General features: G+C 55.8%; 1 protein-coding gene across 3 annotated transcripts in view; it reads right to left on the bottom strand.

Annotated features, from left to right (window-relative positions):
• Nucleotides 1-17227, bottom strand: part of STAT4 (signal transducer and activator of transcription 4) — a 66761-nt gene that overhangs the window by 11683 nt on the left and 37851 nt on the right. For all 3 annotated transcript variants that reach the window (XM_029068999.2, XM_029069001.2, XM_029069000.2), the window contains exons 10-20: nucleotides 17122-17214; nucleotides 16196-16255; nucleotides 14703-14720; nucleotides 14480-14573; nucleotides 13328-13372; nucleotides 8129-8212; nucleotides 7069-7167; nucleotides 4045-4180; nucleotides 2804-2856; nucleotides 1661-1755; nucleotides 1109-1245 (exon numbers count right to left, since the gene is read on the bottom strand). In XM_029068999.2, the coding sequence (XP_028924832.1) occupies nucleotides 1109-1245; nucleotides 1661-1755; nucleotides 2804-2856; nucleotides 4045-4180; nucleotides 7069-7167; nucleotides 8129-8212; nucleotides 13328-13372; nucleotides 14480-14573; nucleotides 14703-14720; nucleotides 16196-16255; nucleotides 17122-17214 (914 nt within the window). The remainder of the gene's footprint in view (nucleotides 1-1108; nucleotides 1246-1660; nucleotides 1756-2803; nucleotides 2857-4044; nucleotides 4181-7068; nucleotides 7168-8128; nucleotides 8213-13327; nucleotides 13373-14479; nucleotides 14574-14702; nucleotides 14721-16195; nucleotides 16256-17121; nucleotides 17215-17227) is intronic.

Raw genomic sequence — 17227 nt, 5'->3', positions numbered from 1 at the left:
CTCCTCTGCCGCCCACCCCTCGCCGTCCCTCGGTCTCGCCTATCCCGCCGTCGACCCCCGGGTCACGTCCTCCCGCGGTCCTGGAACGCCCTCCCTCCTCACCTCCGCCAAACTGATTCTCTTTCCCTCTTCGAAACCTTACTTAAAAATCACCTCCTCCAAGAGGCCTTCCCAGACTGAGCTCCTCTTCCCCCTCTACTCCCTCTGCCATCCCCCCTTTACCTCTCCTTAGCTAAAGCCTCATTTTCCCCTTTTCCCTCTGCTCCTCCACCTCTCCCTTCCCATCCCCACAGCACTGTACCCGTCCGCTCAACTATATATATTTTCGTTACCCTATTTATTTTGTTAATGAATTGTACATCGCCTTGATTCTATTTAGTCGCCATCGGTTTTTACGAGATGTTCTTCCCCTTGACGCTGTTTAGTGCCATTGTTCTCGTCTGTCCGTCTCCCCCGATTAGACCGTAAGCCCGTCAAACGGCAGGGACTGTCTCTATCTGTTGCCGACTTGTTCATCCCAAGCGCTTAGTACAGTGCTCTGCACATAGTAAGCGCTCAATAAATACTATTGAATGAATGAATGAAAAGGAGCTTACAATTTTTTTTATGGTATTGGTTTTGCGTTTTCTACCTGCCAAGCGCTGTACTAAACACTGGTGCAGGTAAAAGCTAATCAAGTTGGACACGGTCCAACTTGTCTCACATGGGTTTCACAGCCTTCATCCCCATTTTACAGATGAGGGAACTGAGGCCCAGAGAAATGAAGCGATTCGCACAGGGTCACCCGGCAGACACGTGGCGAAGTCGGGATTAGGACCCAGGTCCTCCTGACTCCCGGGCTTGGGCTGTCTCCTCGAGGCCGTGCAGCTTCTCAGTGTAGCGCGGTTCTGTCTCCGGGCCACCCGGTTCTTGCCCTGGCCTGCCCGCCCCGCCGACCCCGTCCTGTCTGCCCGCTCCCCGCCTCCAGGCCGTCCGCCTCCCCGTTCCGGCCCACCTAGTCCTCCCTCCGGCCTGCCCGGCCCCCCGGCCCGCCCGACTCCCCCACCCCACCGCCGATCCCCCCGGGCCCTCCCCGTGGCCCTCGCGCCCCGTGGCAGCGGGGTCGTACCGTTCTCGGCGTGGTCCACCCACGTGAAGGTGACGCCGCCCAGGTGGCTCTCGCTGAAGCGCAGCAGGAAGGTGCCCGGAGGCTTGTCCTTGAGCAGCGCCCGCTCCTTCTCCTTGCTCACAAACCCCATCACGTACCTGCCGGCGGGCAGAGCGGCCCATGGCTCGGGGCGGGAAGGGCGGCCCAAGGCTCAGCCAGGGCAGGGCGGCCCACGTGGTAAGCGCTCAGTACAGCGCTCTGCACATGCTAAGCGCTCAATAAATACAATCGAATGAATCCGTGGCCGGCGGCCCATGTGGCCCGTGGCCACGGCTGAGGTCCAGAGAGGATAAAAGGCTTCCCTGAGGTCACTCGGCCAGGACGGAGAGGGGACAGGAGTCCGGGTGCCAGACGCTCTCTCCGGGGCCAACGCGGAGAGCAGACAATCGAGTGTGAAGTCAAATTCTCCGCAGTGCCTCAGGGAGCGAACCCACCGACCACCCTCCCCCCGACTTCCAACCATCCGTCCATCCCTCCGTCCCCACCGGCCCCCGGCCGGAGCCCCGTCCTTACCCGTCGATCCAGAGGGGGAGGATGTGCTTCTTGATGAGGTCCAGGGTGGCCTCGAGCCACACCCAGAAGGTGAAGGGCTTTCCGGGCAGATGGTCCTGCCGACAGAGACACAGCCGGGCCCGAGCCTCTCTCAGCCCGGAGGGCCAACCGTCGGCCCGAGACCTTCACGCGATCCTCCTCTCCCCCCTCTCTCCTCCTCTCCTCGACCCACACGGTCAATCCGTCACCCAATCCCGTCGGTCCCACCTTCGCAACATCGCTAAAATCCCCCCCTTCCAGGCTCATCCAATCACTCCAATCCTAGCCCGCCTCGAAGACCGCACCGGCCTCCTCGCTGACCTCCCTGCCTCCCGTCTCTCCCCACCTCCGAATCAGACGGAAACTCCTTTTTATCGGCTTGAAGGCGCTCGATCCCCTCGCCCCTTCCTACCTCGCCTCGCTGCTCCCCTACTCCAACCCGGCCCGAGCGCTTCGCTCCTCTGATACCAACCTACTCCCTGTTCCTCCATCTCATCCATCTCACCGCCGACCTCTCGCCCACGTCCCACCTCTGGCCTGGAACGCCCTCTCCCTTCAAGACCGACAGTCTGCCGCTCTCCCCACCTTCCGAACTTTCCTCGGATCGCATCTCCTCCGAAAGGCCTTCCCCGATGAAACCCTCACATCCTTTTCTCTCTCTCCCTTCTGCGTCACCCTTGCCCTTGGATTCGCACCCTTCATTTACTCCCCGACCCAGCCCCACAGCACTTAGGTGCCATAGCTGTGATTTCTTTATTTCTATCGACATTCGTCTCCCTCCCCAGACCATCAGTTCCAGCTCGCGGGCAGGGAACCTGTCTACCGACTCGGTTGTATTCTCCCAAACGCTCATTCCGGTGCTCCGCGCAGCTGATTGATTGATCGATTGACCGAAACCTCCCATCCCGCTCGGCACTCTCGCCCACCCTTTGGCCTATGGATCACGCCATGCCTCCGCACCTCTCCGGCCTCCGTCCCTCCTCAGCCTCCACCCTCACCTTACAGTACCTGGTCCAGGTGAGCTGCCCACAGCCTCCCCATGTCACCCGCCTCCTCCGCCTCCCTCCCCGTCGCCACCTTCGCGGCCTCCGTGCCTCCCCCCAGGCCCCGGCCTCCTGGCCTCACCTTACAGAACCTGGCCCAGGTGAGCTGTCCATCGGCGTAGCTGCCTTGTGGCACTGAAAAGGAGAAGGCGCGTGATTCTCGCGGCCCGGGACCACTGCCCCGTCTGGCCTTCTCCAGCTCCGGCCTCTCATCAGGGCCCGGCCGGACCCCCTCCTCCCGAAGCCGCCCGGAGCCTCCGGAGGCCCAAAAGAGGGGAGGCCGAGGGTCCGAAGGTGGGGAGTTAGTAAGCGTGATCCCTGCCCTCGAGGAGCGTACAGTCTTCTGTGCGCAGACCACTGGACTGAGCACTTGAGAGAATCCAGAAGACTTAGTAAGACACGGTCTCTGCCTTCAAGGGGAGAGACTGTACCACGTGCAGAGCACCGGACTGAGCGCTTGGGAGAGGACGATAGAACTAGTAGATAGGATCCCCACTCTCGAGGAATTTACAGTCTACTGTGTTGCAGAGCACTGTCCTGAGCGCTGAGGAGAATTCAGTAGAGTTAGCAGACACAGTCCCTGTCCTGAAGGAGCTCACAGACAACAATAATAATAATCGTATTTCTTAAGTGCTTATTATGTGCCAGGCACTGTTCTAAGCACTGAGGTGGATACCAGCAAATCGGGTAAGAGACAGTCCCCGTCCCTTACAGTGCTCAAAGTCTTAATCCCCATTTCACAGATGAGGTAACTGAGGCTCAGAGAAGTGTAGTGATAATAGTAGCATTTGTTAAGCGCTTACTATGTGCCAGGCACTGTAGTGGCTACAAGCGAGTCGGATTGGACACGGTCCCTATCCCCCATGGGGCTTCCAGTCACTTCACTTCTCTGTGCCTCAGTGACCTCATCTGTAAAATGGGGATTAAGACTGTGAGCCTCACGTGGGACAACCTGATGACCCTGTATCTACCCCAGTGCTTAGAACAGTGCTCTGCACATAGTAAGCGCTTAACAAATACCAACATTATTATTATTTTACAGGTGAGGCAACTGAGGCCCAGAGAAGTGAAGTGACTTGCCCAAGGTCACACAGCAGACAGATGGCGGAGCTGGGATTAGAACCCATGACCTCTGACTCCCAAGCCCGGGCTCGATCCACTAGGCCACGCTGCTTTTGGGTACTACGTGCGGAGCACTGGACTGAGCGGTTGGGAGAGAACAACTGAGCCCGCAGACTCTATCTCTGCCCTTGGGTGCAGGTTCGGGGGGGTCCGATGGGGGACCGAGGGGGGAGTCCACTGAAGGGCAGGAAGGGGAGCCACCTGTGAGCTTCTCGGCCAGCATGTTGAGTTGTTCGAAGTTGAGACCTCGGCCGACGTAGGAGGAGAACTGCCAGCTGAGCACCTCCAGGAGCTGGTTCAGCGGGGCCGCCGGCGGGGACGTGAAAAACACCAAGTTCTGCCGTGGAAAGAAACACGGGCTCTGGACCAGGGACGAGCATCTGGACCCAGGACAGACACTAACAATAATAATAATAATCATGGTATACGTTAAACGCTTACTACGTGCCAGGCACTGTGACAATAATAAGGATAATAATAATAATGGTGGTATTTGTTAAATACTTACTATGTGCCAAGCACTGTTCTAAGTGCTGGGGGGATACGAGGTGATCAGGTTGTCCCATGTGGGGCTCGCTGTTTTAATCCCCATTTTACAGATGAGGTCACTGAGGCACAGAGAAGTTAAGTGATGTGCCCGAAGTCACACAGCTGGCAAGCGGCAGAGCCGGGATTAGAACCCATGCCCTCTGACTCCCAAGCCCGGGCTCTTTCCACTGAGCCATGCAGTGTGGAGACTGGTGTGAGCACATGTGGACGTGGAGATTTGTGAGATTGAGGCTCACAGTCTCAATCCCCATTTTACAGATGAGGCAACTGAGGTCCAGAGAAGTTAAGTGACTGGTCTACAGTCACACAGCTGTGGCGGATCCGGGATTAGAACCCATGAGCTCTGACTCCCAAGCCCAGGCTCTTTCCACTGAGCCATGCTGCTTCTCTGCTTCTTATTTATCTATTTACTTATCCATTAATTTATAATAATAATAAATAATAATGTTGGTATTTGTTAAGCGCTTACTATGTGCCGAGCACTGTTCTAAGCGCTGGGGTAGACATAGGGGAATCAGGTTGTCCCACGTGGGGCTCACAGTCTTCATCCCCATTTTACAGATGAGGGAACTGAGGCACGGAGAAGTTAAGTGACTCGCCCACAGTCACACAGCCGACAAGTGGCAGAGCTGGGATTCGAACTCATGAGCCCTGACTCCAAAGCCCGTGCTCTTTCCACTGAGCCACGCTGCTTCTCCGTGTTATATTAATGTCTGTCTCCTCCTCTAGATTGTGAGCTCGTTGTGGGCAGGGATGAGTCTGTTTGTTGTTATAGTGTCCTCTCCCAAGCGCTTAGTACAGTGCTTGGCACAAAGTAGATGTTCAATAAATAGGATTGAATGAATGAATGAATCTCAGACTACTCCCAGGGAATCTCAGATGCCCCCAGCAGACCCCCAGGGGACCCCAGCCCACCGGTCTGCTCTATGGCTTCGTGGCTAGAGCCCGGGCCTGGGAGTCAGAGGTCACGGGTTCTGATCCCGCCTCCTCCACGTGTCTGCTGTGTGACCTCGGGCAAGTCACTTCACTTCTCTATGCCTCAGTTCCCTCATCTGTAAAAAGGGGACTGAGACTGTGAGCCCCACGTGGGACAGGGACTGGGTCCAACCCGATTTGCTTCTATCCATCCCGGCGCTTATTAGGGTGTCTGACACATAGTAAGCCCTTAACAAATACCATAATGATTATTATTACTACTTCACTTCTCTGGGCCTCAGTGACCTCATCTATAAAATGGGGATGGAGACAGTGAGCCCCACAAGGGACAGGGACTGCGTCCAACCCGATTAGCTTGTTTCCACCCCAGTGTTTAGTACAGTGCCTGGCACGTAGTAAGTGCTTAACAATATCCATAATAATAATGCTAAAAATTATTATTATTATTAGTGTCTGTTCTTGGTCCAGATGCTTAAAGGAGCTGCTGCAAGTGCCCAAGAAACCATCAGAGGGCAATGATTCCTGGGGCCTCTGGGCCTCAGTGGACCCAGGCTTCCGGGCTCCCAGTCCCAGGAGCATCATCTGGTCTCCCGCCTTGGCAGGGAGCTTGCAGGATGCCAGGATGCAGGTGAGGGGCAGGGTGTCATTCATTCATTCAGTAGTATTTATTGAGCGCTTAGTATGTGCAGAGCACTGTTCTAAGCACTTGGAATGGACAATTCGGCAACAGAGAGAGACAGTCCCTGCCCAGTGTTGGGCTCACAGTCTAATCGGGGGAGACAGACGGACAAAAACAAGACAACATAATCACGATAAATTGAAGCAAGGGGATGTAAGCCTCATTAACAAAATAAATAGGGTAATAAAAATATATCCAAATGAGCACAGTGCTGAAGGGAGGGGAAGGGAGAGGGGGAGGAGCAGAGGGAAAGGGGGCTCAGCTGAGGGGAGGTGAACGGGGGAAGGGGGAGGGAGCAGAGGGCGGAGGGGGAGCAGAGAGGGAGCAGAGGGAAAAGGGGAAGCTCAGTGTGGAAGGCCTCTCGGAGGAGGTGAGCGCTCAGTAGGGCTTTGAAGAGGGGAAGAGAGTGAGTTTGGCGGAGGTGAGGAGAGAGGGCGTTCCGGGACCGCGGGAGGACGTGGGCCAGGGGTCGGTGGCGGGACAGGCGAGAATTGTGGACTGTGAGGAGGCGGGCGGCAGAGGAGCGGAGCGTGCGGGGTGGGCAGGAGAAAGAGAAAAGGGAGGTGAGGTAGGAAGGGGCGAGGTGATAGAGAGCCTCGAAGCCTAGAGTGAGAAGTTTTTGTTTCGTGTGGAGGCCGATAGGCAACCACCGGAGGTTTTTAAGAAGGGGAGTGTCAGGTGCAGAGCGTTTCTGCAGGAAGATGAGCCGGGCAGCGGAGTGAAGAATAGACTGGAGGGGGGAGAGACGGGAGGAAGGGAGATCAGAGAAGGCTGACACGATAATCCAGTCGGGATATAATGAGAGCCTGTACCAGCACTATAGCCGTTTGGACGGAGAGGAAAGGACGGATCTTGGCGACACTGTAAAGGTGAGACCGGCAGGCGTCGGTGGCGGATTGGATGTGTGGGGTGAAAGAGAGAGCCGAGTCAAGGATGACACCGCGGTTGCGGGCTTGAGAGACGGGAAGGAGGGTCGTGCCGTCCACAGTGACGGGAAAGTCAGGGAGAGGACAGGGTTTGGGAGGGAAGGTAAGGAGCTCAGTTTTGGACATGGTCGCTACCTGGGGGTCGCTGGTGGACAGGTTGTACCAGATGACGGAGGCCCAGGCGTTGGGAAGTTGGCTCACGTTGGAAATCATCACCACGGGCAAGGAGCAGGTCTGGTGGGAAAGAACCCCCACCCCCCATCCCCAGCCTGCTGGTGGGCGGCGGGCCGCGGGCGGCCGGTCGGGACCCTCCTTCCGCCTCGACTCTGACTGTCTGGGGGCCCAAACTGGGACCCGGCCTTCTCGCTGTCCACAGCTCCGCACGCAGTAGGTGCCTAGGCCGGAGCTCTGCACATAGCAGGTGACCAGCACAGTGTTCTGCACACAGTAGGTGCCTAGGCCGGAGCTCCGCACACCGTAGGCGACCAGCAGAGCGCTCTGCGCACAATAGGTGCCTAGAGCAGCGTGGAGCTCTCCAGATGACCCCAGGTGGACCTCAGCCCACCCCCGCCTGACCCCAGTGGACGCCCAGGGAAGCCCAGTTGACCCCAGTGAACCCCAGACAGCCCCCGAGGGGACCCCAGCTGACCCCAACCGACCGCAGCCGACACACTAGATGCCTAACCCAGAGCTCTGCACGCAGTGGGTGACCGGCACAGCACTCTGCACACGAGAGACACCTAGAACAGTGCTCTGCACCAGTAGGCACCCAGCACAGCGCTCTGCGCACAGTCAGTGCCCGGGCCAGAGTTCTGCACACCGTAGGCGACCGGCACAGCACTCCGCACTGTAGGCCAGTGCCCTACACAGAGTAAAAGACTTGCACACAGTAGGTGCCTAGGTGGGAACTCTGCACACAACAGACAACCAGAACAGCGCTCTGCACACTGCGAGCGCTTGGTGCAGAAAGCTCGGCACACAGTTGGTGTTCAATTAATAAATGCTATCGATGGCAAAGATGATGATGATGACTTCACTTTGGAAAATGGATTGCAATTCAGACAGCGGGAAACTCGGCGGACCCCACTTAAAAAGGGGGAACTTTTGCCCCATCCCCCAGCTCTGAGCCCCCAATCCCTCCCCAAATCTATAATCTGGGTCTCAAGGCCCCCCACCCGGCCCCACCCCTGCTCACCTCCAAGTCCATGACCAGCCCGTAGAGGCAAACTTGCGTTTCGAAGCTTATGGAGTGGAGCTCCTCCGTGACCATGTGAGAGCCCTGGGGCACAGGACATTGACAGGCAGTCAGTCACTCAGTCAGTCGTAACTACTGAGTGCTCACTGTGCGCGGAGCACTGTACTAAGCGCTTGGAAAAAGACAACAGAACAATAAACAGACACATTCCCTGCCCTTAATGAGCTGACAGTCTAGAGAAGCAGCGTGGCTCGGTGGAAAGAGCCCGGGCTTGGGAGTCAGAGGTCATGGGTTCGAATCCTGGATCTGCCACGTGTCAGCTGTGTGACTGTGGGCGAGTCACTTCACTTCTCTGGGCCTCAGTTATCTCATCTGTAAAATGGGAACTAAGACCGTGAGCCTCATGTGGGACAACCTGATGACCCCGTATCTACCCCGGCGCTTATCACAGTGCTCTGCACATAGTAAGCGTTTAACAAATACCAACATTAATTAATTACTTAGAGGAGGAGACGGATATTCTCTGTGTGCTGTTAATAAATGAATTAATGTAGGATATGGACATAAGTGGTGTGGGGCTGGGAGGAGGGGATGAATAAAGGGAGCAAGTCTGGGAGACTTAGGAGGGAGTGGGAGAAAAGGAAAGAAGGGCTTAGTCTGGGAAGGCCTCTGGGAGGAGAAGGACCTTCAATAAGGTTTTGAAATGGGGGGACTGAGTGTCTGTTGGATGTGAACATGGCTAAAATCCACCCTGTCCTCTCCATCCAAACCATCACCATGTTAGTCCAATGATTCTTCCTATCCCGCCTAGATTCTTGCCTCAGCCTCCTTTCTGACCTCCCAACCTCCTGCCTCTTACCACTCCAGTCCATACTTCACTCTGCTCCCCGCGTCATTTTTCTACAAAAACGTTCGGGACATGTCATCCCGCTCCTCAGAAAACTCCAGCGGCTGCCCATCCACCTCCACATCAAACAAAAACAGCTCACCGTTGGTTTTAAAGCCGTCCACCACCTCGCCCCCTCCTATCTCACCTCCCTTCTCTCCTCTAATCCAGCCCACGCGCTCCGCTCCTCCGCTGCCCCTAACCTTCTCACTGTCCCTCCATCTCTCCTGCCTCTCCACTGACCCCTGGCCCACGTCCCGCCTCTATCCTGGAACACCTTCCTTCCTCAAATCCCCCAGACAATGACTCTCCCATCTTTGGATGCCTTATTGAAGGCCCATCTCCTCCAGGAGGCCTTCCCAAACTAACCCCCACTCCTCCTCATCTTCCATTCCCTTCCGTGTCACCCTGACTCGCTCCCTTTGCTCTCCCCGCCACAGCCCCGCCGCACACATGTCTCCTCCTGCCTCCGGGACGTCTCCACCTGGATGTCGGCCCACCACCTAAAACTCAACATGAGCAAGACTGAGCTCCTCATCTTCCCTCCCAAACCCGGTCCGCTCCCAGACTTCTCTATCACCGTGGATGGCACGACCGTCCTTCCCGTCCCGCAGGCCCGCGATCTCGGTGTCATCCTTGACTCGTCCCTCTCGTTCACCCCACACATCCTATCCGTTACCGAGACCTGCCGGTTTCACCTCTACGATATCGCCAAGATCCGCCCTTTCCTCTCCACCTAAACGGCTACCTTACTATTACGGGCTCTCGTTATATTCCGGCTAGACTACCGTGTCAGCCTTCTCTCTGACCTCCCTTCCTCCTCTCTCGCCCCGCTCCGGTCTATTCTTCACTCCGCCGCCCGGCTCATCTTCCCGCAGAAACGATCTGGGCATGTCACTCCCCTTCTTAAACAACTCCAGTGGTTGCCTATCGACCTCCGCTCCAAACAAAAACTCCTCACTCTAGGCTTCGAGGCTCTCCATCACCTTGCCCCTTCCTACCTCTCCTCCCTTCTCTCTTTCTACCGCCCACCCCGCACGCTCCGCTCCTCCGCCGCCCACCTCCTCACCGTCCCTCGGTCTCGCCTATCCCGCCGTCGACCCCTGGGTCACGTCCTCCCACGGTCCCGGAACGCCCTCCCTCCTCACCTCCGCCAAACTGATTCTCTTTCCCTCTTCGAAACCTTACTTAAAAATCACCTCCTCCAAGAGGCCTTCCCAGACCGAGCTCCTCTTCCCCCTCTACTCCCTCTGCCATCCCCCCTTTACCTCTCCGCAGCTAAAGCCTCATTTTCCCCTTTTCCCTCTGCTCCTCCACCTCTCCCTTCCCATCCCCACGGCACCGTACTCGTCCGCTCAACTGTATATATTTTCGTTACCCTATTTATTTTGTTAATGAATTGTACATCGCCTCGATTCTATTTAGTTGCCATTGTTTTTACGAGATGTTCTTCCTCTTGACGCTGTTTAGTGCCATTGTTCTCGTCTGTCCGTCTCCCCCGATCAGACCGTAAGCCCGTCAAACGGCAGGGACTGTCTCTATCTGTTGCCGACTTGTTCATCCCAAGCGCTTAGTACAGTGCTTTGCACATAGTAAGCGCTCAATAAATACTATTGAATGAATGAATGAATCTGTCATTTTATTTATTTATATTGATGCCCGTTTATTTGAACTGATGCCTGCCTCCCAGCCTCCCCTTCACCGCCCCTGAGACTGTGAGCTCATTGTGGGCAGGGACTGTCTCTCTTTATTGCCGTATTGTACTTTCCCAAGTGCTTAGTACAGTGCGGCGCACACAGTAAGCGCTCAGTAAGTACGACTGAATGAAATTCGATCGAACGAATATGGAGAGGGAGGGCTTTGCTCCCGGGGGCAGCACGTGGGTGAGAGGTTGGCGGCGAGAGAGGTGAGATGGAGGTCCAGTGAGAAGGTTGATAATCATGTTGGTATTTTTTAAGCGCCATATTGTTTGCCCCACAGAATAGTCACCGCAGACAGAGCGGGGCGGGCATCCTGGTGGATGGCAGGCGTGGGGGCGGGGATTCACGGAGCAGCAGCTCAGTGGGGTCGCGGCGGTGGCTCACGAGGGCGCGCAGGGGCTCGCAGGGGCGTCTCGGAGGGAGCCGGCCGGGGCCCAGGCAGACCGTCCCGGCGGGGGGGACGCAGTGGGAGCCCCTCAGGGCAGGACAGGGATAATGATGATGGTGTTGGATAAGCGCTTACTATGGGCCAAGCGCTGTTCTAAGCGCTGGGCGTGTTGGCTTGGGGCTCTCCTCTGGCTTATAGAACAAGGAAGAGTGGGAGTGGGGCGTTATGCTGGGATGAAAGACTTGGCCACTGGAGGCAAAGCCTCCCTGTGGAAACTTTCCTACTGGAACCGGATTTGAGGACGAAGAGAACCAAGGGAAAAGAGATGTAAGCCGTGTTCATCGACTCCCGGCTCTGCCACTCGTCAGCTGTGTGACTGTGGGCGAGTCACTTCACTTCTCTGGACCTCAGTGACCTCATCTGTCAAATGGGGATTAACTGGGAGCCTCACGTGGGACAACCTGATGACCCTGTATCTACCCCAGCGCTTAGAACAGTGCTCTGCACATAGTAAGCGCTTAACAAATACCAACATTATTATTCGTGGGCTGCTAATTTCTGCCGCTAATTCCACTGTATTGTCCTCTCCCCGGCGTTTAGTACAGTGCTCGGCACATAGGAAGCACTCAATAAATACTATTGAATGAATGAATGAATGCTCTGCACAGAGTAAGTCCTCAATAAATACTGTTGATTGATTGATAAGAAACTTATTCTTGAGGCACCCCCTCATTTCCCAGAATCCTCCGGGGCCAGGGGCTGTTGGGGGGGGGGGGGGCAGAGGCTTTCCCAGAATGCTCTGGGACTAGCAGCAGCATGGCTTAATAGAAAGAGCCCGGGCTTGGGAGTCAGAGGTCGTGGGTTCTAATCCCGCCTCTGCCACTTGTCAGCTCTGTGACCTTGGGCAAGTCGCTTCACTTCTCTATGCTTCAGTGACCTCATCTGTAAAATGGGGATTAAAACTGTGAGCCCCCACGTGGGACAACCTGATGCCCCTGTATCTCCCCCAGCGCTTAGAACGGTGCTCTGCACATAGGAAGCGCTTAACAAATACCAACATTATTAATATTATTATTACTAGGGACTGTTGAAATCAGTGGGGCACAGATTTTCCCAGAACGCTCTGGGACTAGGGGCTGATGAGGCAGCCTGGTTTTAGAGAAGCAGCGTGGCTTAGTGGAAAGAGGCCGGGCTTGGCAGTCAGAGGTTGTGGATTCTAATCCCAGGCCCTCCACTTATCAGCTCTGTGACTTTGGGCAAATCGCTTCACTTCTCTGGGCCACAGTTACTTCATCTGGAAAATGGGGATTAATAATAATAACGTTGGTATTTGTTAAGCTCTTACTATGTGCCGAGCACTGTTCTAAGCCCACTGGGGTAGATACAGGGTCATCAGGTTGTCCCACGGGAGGCTCACAGTCAATCCCCATTTTACCGATGAGGTAACTGAAGCACAGAGAAGTGAAGTGACTTGCTCACAGTCACACAGCTGGCAAGTGGCAGAGCTGGGTTTCGAACCCATGACCTCTGACTCCCAAGCCCAGGCTCCTTTCACTGAGCTACGCTTGTGTGAGCCCCATGTGGGACAACCTGATTACCCTGTATCTACCCCAGTGCTTAGAACGGTGCTTGGCACATAGTAAGCGCCTAAAAATACCATCATTATTATTGAACGACCATTACAATGATCTGTATACCTTGTATAATGCTCAGCACATATCGGGGGTCCCATGAAGTGGTGTGCACGTGGTAAGTACTCAGTACAGCACTCTGCGAGCTTCGGGCACTCAGTACAGTGCCCTGAACATAACAGGCATCCAGGACAGAGCTGTGTACACTGCAGGTGCCCAGTACAGTGTGCTGCAGCTGTGCCAGTCACCACCCAGAGGGGCCTTAGAGAAGCAGTGTGGCTCAGTGGAAAGAGCAGAAGCTTGGGAGTCAGAGGTCATGGGTTCTAATTCTGGCACCGCCACTTGTCAGCTGTGTGACTTTGGGCAAGTCGCTTCACTTCTCTGGGCCTCAGTTCCCTCACCTGGAAAATGGGGATTAAGACGGTCAGCCCTACGTGGGACAACCTGATGACCTGATATCTATCCCAGAGCTTAGAACAGTGCTTGGCGCAGAGTAAGTGCTTAACAAATGCCATCATCATGATTATTATCATTATCATTATTATTATTATTTCTCTCATCCTCTGCCTTCCCAGACTGGAGGTGACATCATACCTCGTTCCCCTTGGTTCCCGCGCTGGATTTCATCTCCTTCGGTTGCTGTGACCACGAGAAAACGTTGCGGTGACAACGGCGGGTGGAGGAGGAGGGTGTTGTGGGGAGCAGGGCTGGGGTGTCGCACCCCGGTTGATGTCCCAGATGCGGCGACACCTCCGCCCCGGCGCCCACACGCCCAACCCCATCCCACCCCGGGCCACTCACACCCTGCCCCACCCCGCCCTACCCCGGGACCTGGGTCCCCAAGGGTGGGGGTCCGGCGGGGGCCGCGTCAGGACCCGACCTCCCGCCTCCTCCGGGCCGGACCCCGCCGGGCTCGGCCGAAGCCCCCACCCCGGGCAGGCCCCTGGGGTTCGTGGGCCGCAGAGTGATTAGAGGCAACTTAGAGTCAGGGGCGGCCTTTCTGCTTCTACGGTACTTAGAACAGTGCTTGGCACATAGTAAGCGCTTAACAAATACCATAATTATCATTAGTCTTCTAAGCACTTACTACCGCCCGCTGCGCCCAGCGGCGCCCAGCACAGAGCCCTGCACCTAGAGGGGGCCCAGCACGGCGCTCTGCCCACAGCAGGGTCCCAGCGATCCGTCAGTGGTATTTATTGAGCGTTACTGAGTGCAGAGCGCTGTACTTAGCGTTTACCCAGCACAGCAGCCCACACCTAGAGGGCAGCCAGCACAGAGCCCCACACTGAGCAGGCGGCTAGCACGGCGTCTACGGTGGGACGCAGGGTGGTCTAGTGGATAGACCCCAGGCCTGGAAGTCAGAAGGACCTGGGTTCTAATTCCAGCTCCGCCACTCATCTGCTGTGTGACCTGGGGCAAGTCACTTCACTTCTCTGGGCCTCGGTGACCTCATCTGTAAAATGGGGATTAAGACTGTGAGCCCCACACGGGACAGGGACTGGGTCCAATCCGATTAGCTGGCATCCACCCCGGCGCCTAGTACGGTGCCTGGCACATAGTAAGCGCTTAACGAATGCCACCAATTATTATTATTACTAGAATTCTCATTAGAGGCCCAGAAAAACTTCTGATTTATGTCAGGCCCTGAGCGGCAGCTTCCCAAGCAGGCCGTTTCAGGGGAGTGCCCGGCGGAAGGTCCCCCCCTCAGTAGTGCGCCCCGGCTTTCCCCGCCAGGGCAGCCCGTACCAAGTGTCGGAACTCCACGGAGAGGCTCCCGTTGGCCGATTCCTCCATGTTCATGGCCTTCACGTGCGTCCCACACAGCACGAATCTGCGGTTGCTGGAAAACGGGGTCTCCTCCGGTCACGCGGACCCCGCGCCCTTGGACACGACCAGAAGCCGTGTCCCGTGTCCCACCTCCCCTTGCCCACGCCCCCGACCCGGCCCCCCGGCCCGGTGAATTTCCTACCTGACGGTGGAGACGTTCCTACAAGAAGACAATGAGAATAATAATGATATTTGTTAAGCGCTTATTATGGGCCAGGCACTGTACTAAGCGCTGGGGCGGATGCAAGCAAATCGGTCTGGGCGCCGTCCCTGTCCCATATCAGGTGTACATCTCCATGATTCTATTTATCTTGAGGATGTTTTTGTTATGTTCTGTTTTGCTCTTCCGTCTCTCTCCCCTGTTTAGACTGCAAGCCTGTCGTTGGGCAGGGATCATCTCTATCTGTTGCCCGGTTGTCCATTCCAAGCACTTAGTACAGTGCTCTGCACATAGTAAGCGCTCAATAAGTACTATTGAATGAATGAATGAATGAATGAATCAACATAGGGCTCACAGTCTTAGCGTGGTTTAGTGGAAAGAGACCGGGCTTGGGAGTCAGAGGTCATGGGTTCTAATCCCGGCTCCGCCACTTGTCAGCTGGGTGACTTTGAACAAATCACTTCACTTCTCTGTGCCTCAGTTAACTCATCTGTAAAATCGGGATGAAGACTGTGAGCCCCAAGTGGGAGAACCTGATTATCTTGTATCTATCCCAGCACTTAGAACAGTGCTTGGCACATAGTACGTGCTGAACAAATACCACTATTATTATTATTATTATTATTAATAATAATCTTTATTTTACAGAGGAGGGAACCGAGGCCCAGAGAAGTGAAGTGACTTGCCCGAGGTCACCCAGGAGACAGACGGCAGAGTCGAGAAATCCTGGGGATCACTCGTTTCCCGCAGGCTCTCGGACAGCTGAAAGCTTCGAGGCAGCGGCCTCACTTTTGCTCTAGTATTCTCTGCCAAGCGCTCGGTGCAGCTCTCGCCACCCTGCAGGTAGGCGCTCAGGACAGCGCTCTGCCCACAGTAGGCACTCAGGACAGCCTCAGTACAGCCCTCTGCACTGTGCTCAGGAGAGCACTTTGCACATGGGTGACTCCCAAGACAACACTCTGTGCACAGTATTCATTCATTGACCCTGTATCTCCCCCAGCGCTTAGAACAGTGCTCGGCACATAGTAAGCGCTTAACAAATACCATCATCATCATCATCATCATCATTCATTCATTTAATCGTATTTACTAAGTACTTACTCTGTGCAGAGCGCTGTACTAAGCGCTTGGAAAGTACAATTCAGCAACAAAGAGAGACAATCCCTGCCCACACCGGACCTGGGCTCCGCACTCAACGGGGACCCAGTGAACACAATCATTTCGATTTAATTTTGATCACCGTAGATGCATTATTTCCAAACCCCGATTTATCCTCTATTAAAGTGATTTGCATCTTAACGCGAACGCAGTCTGAGGGAGAAAAATCTACGATTCTCGACAACCACGCGAGCTTGCAAAGACTCCAGGAGGCCAGGGCCGGGGAGGAAGGTTCACCCGCTGGACGAAGAGTCTGGAGCGGCGGGATTCGGACACGACTCGGATAAACTGCCCCCCGGGCCCGAGCCGATGCCTACCTGTCTATGGTGGCTTTCACTTTGAGCTGGCAGCTCAGCTCGGGCAGTTTAATCAGCATTCTGAAAGGGGAAGAAGAACACGGTCTCTGTGAGGGCCGGGGGGGAGATGCATTGCACTCTCCCAAGCGCTCAGTACAGTGCTCTGCACAGGAAAGCGGTCAATCCACACGATTGAATGAATGATCTCCGAGCCACCCGCAGTCCGGCCCTTCAGTCCTTCTTATCTCTGGGTGGGAGATATCAACTCCGTTGTATCGTCTTCTCTCAGGCGCTTAGTACAGCGCTCTGCACATAGTAGGGGCTCAGTAAAGGTGATTGACTGTCAGGGAGTCCCTGCCCTGCCCTGACGGGCTCCCAGTGCATCCCTCCGCCCCCGGGACGGTCCTCCTGGGCCCCGGCCGGCTCCCTCCGAGACGCCCCCGCGAGCCCCCGCGCGGCACCAGCCGGCTTCCACCGCGACCCCACTGAGCTGCTGCTCCGTGAATCACCGCCCCACGCCTGCCATCCACTAAGATGTCCGCCCCACTGTCTCTCCAGCGAGTTCCAGCGCTTAGAACAGTGCTTGGCACATAGTAAGCGCTTAACAAATACCATCATCATCATCATTATCATTACCGCACTGCAACTGGCATCCACTGCGGGATGGTGGCCGGGCCCCTGGGGGATTGACGTCCAATAAGGGGGCAGCGCCCGCTGCATCTCCAGTGAGTTGCTGCACTGCAAATGGCAACTGGCGGGATGGCCGGTCCCCCCCAGTGACCGCAGGGTGGGACAGGGCCGGGCCACGCCCTCACACTCACCTTCCTCTAGACCGAAAGCTCACCGTGGACAGCGAACGTGTCTGTTGCTGCGTTGTCCTCTCCCAAGCGCTTAGTACAGTGCCTTGCACACGGCAAGCGCTCGAGAAATACGACTGGCTGACTGACCTTAGTTTCACGGTGAACTGGATCAGGGTTTTCAGGACCATCGGCCTCTGCGGGTGAGTGGGCATGCACGGCTGCCGCTCGACCACGAGGGAACTGGCAAAAGGAA

The sequence above is a fragment of the Ornithorhynchus anatinus genome, chromosome 7 (assembly GCF_004115215.2).
Source record: "Ornithorhynchus anatinus isolate Pmale09 chromosome 7, mOrnAna1.pri.v4, whole genome shotgun sequence".
Taxonomy (NCBI): Eukaryota; Metazoa; Chordata; class Mammalia; order Monotremata; family Ornithorhynchidae; genus Ornithorhynchus; species Ornithorhynchus anatinus.
This window is presented reverse-complemented; position numbering and strand designations above follow the sequence as displayed.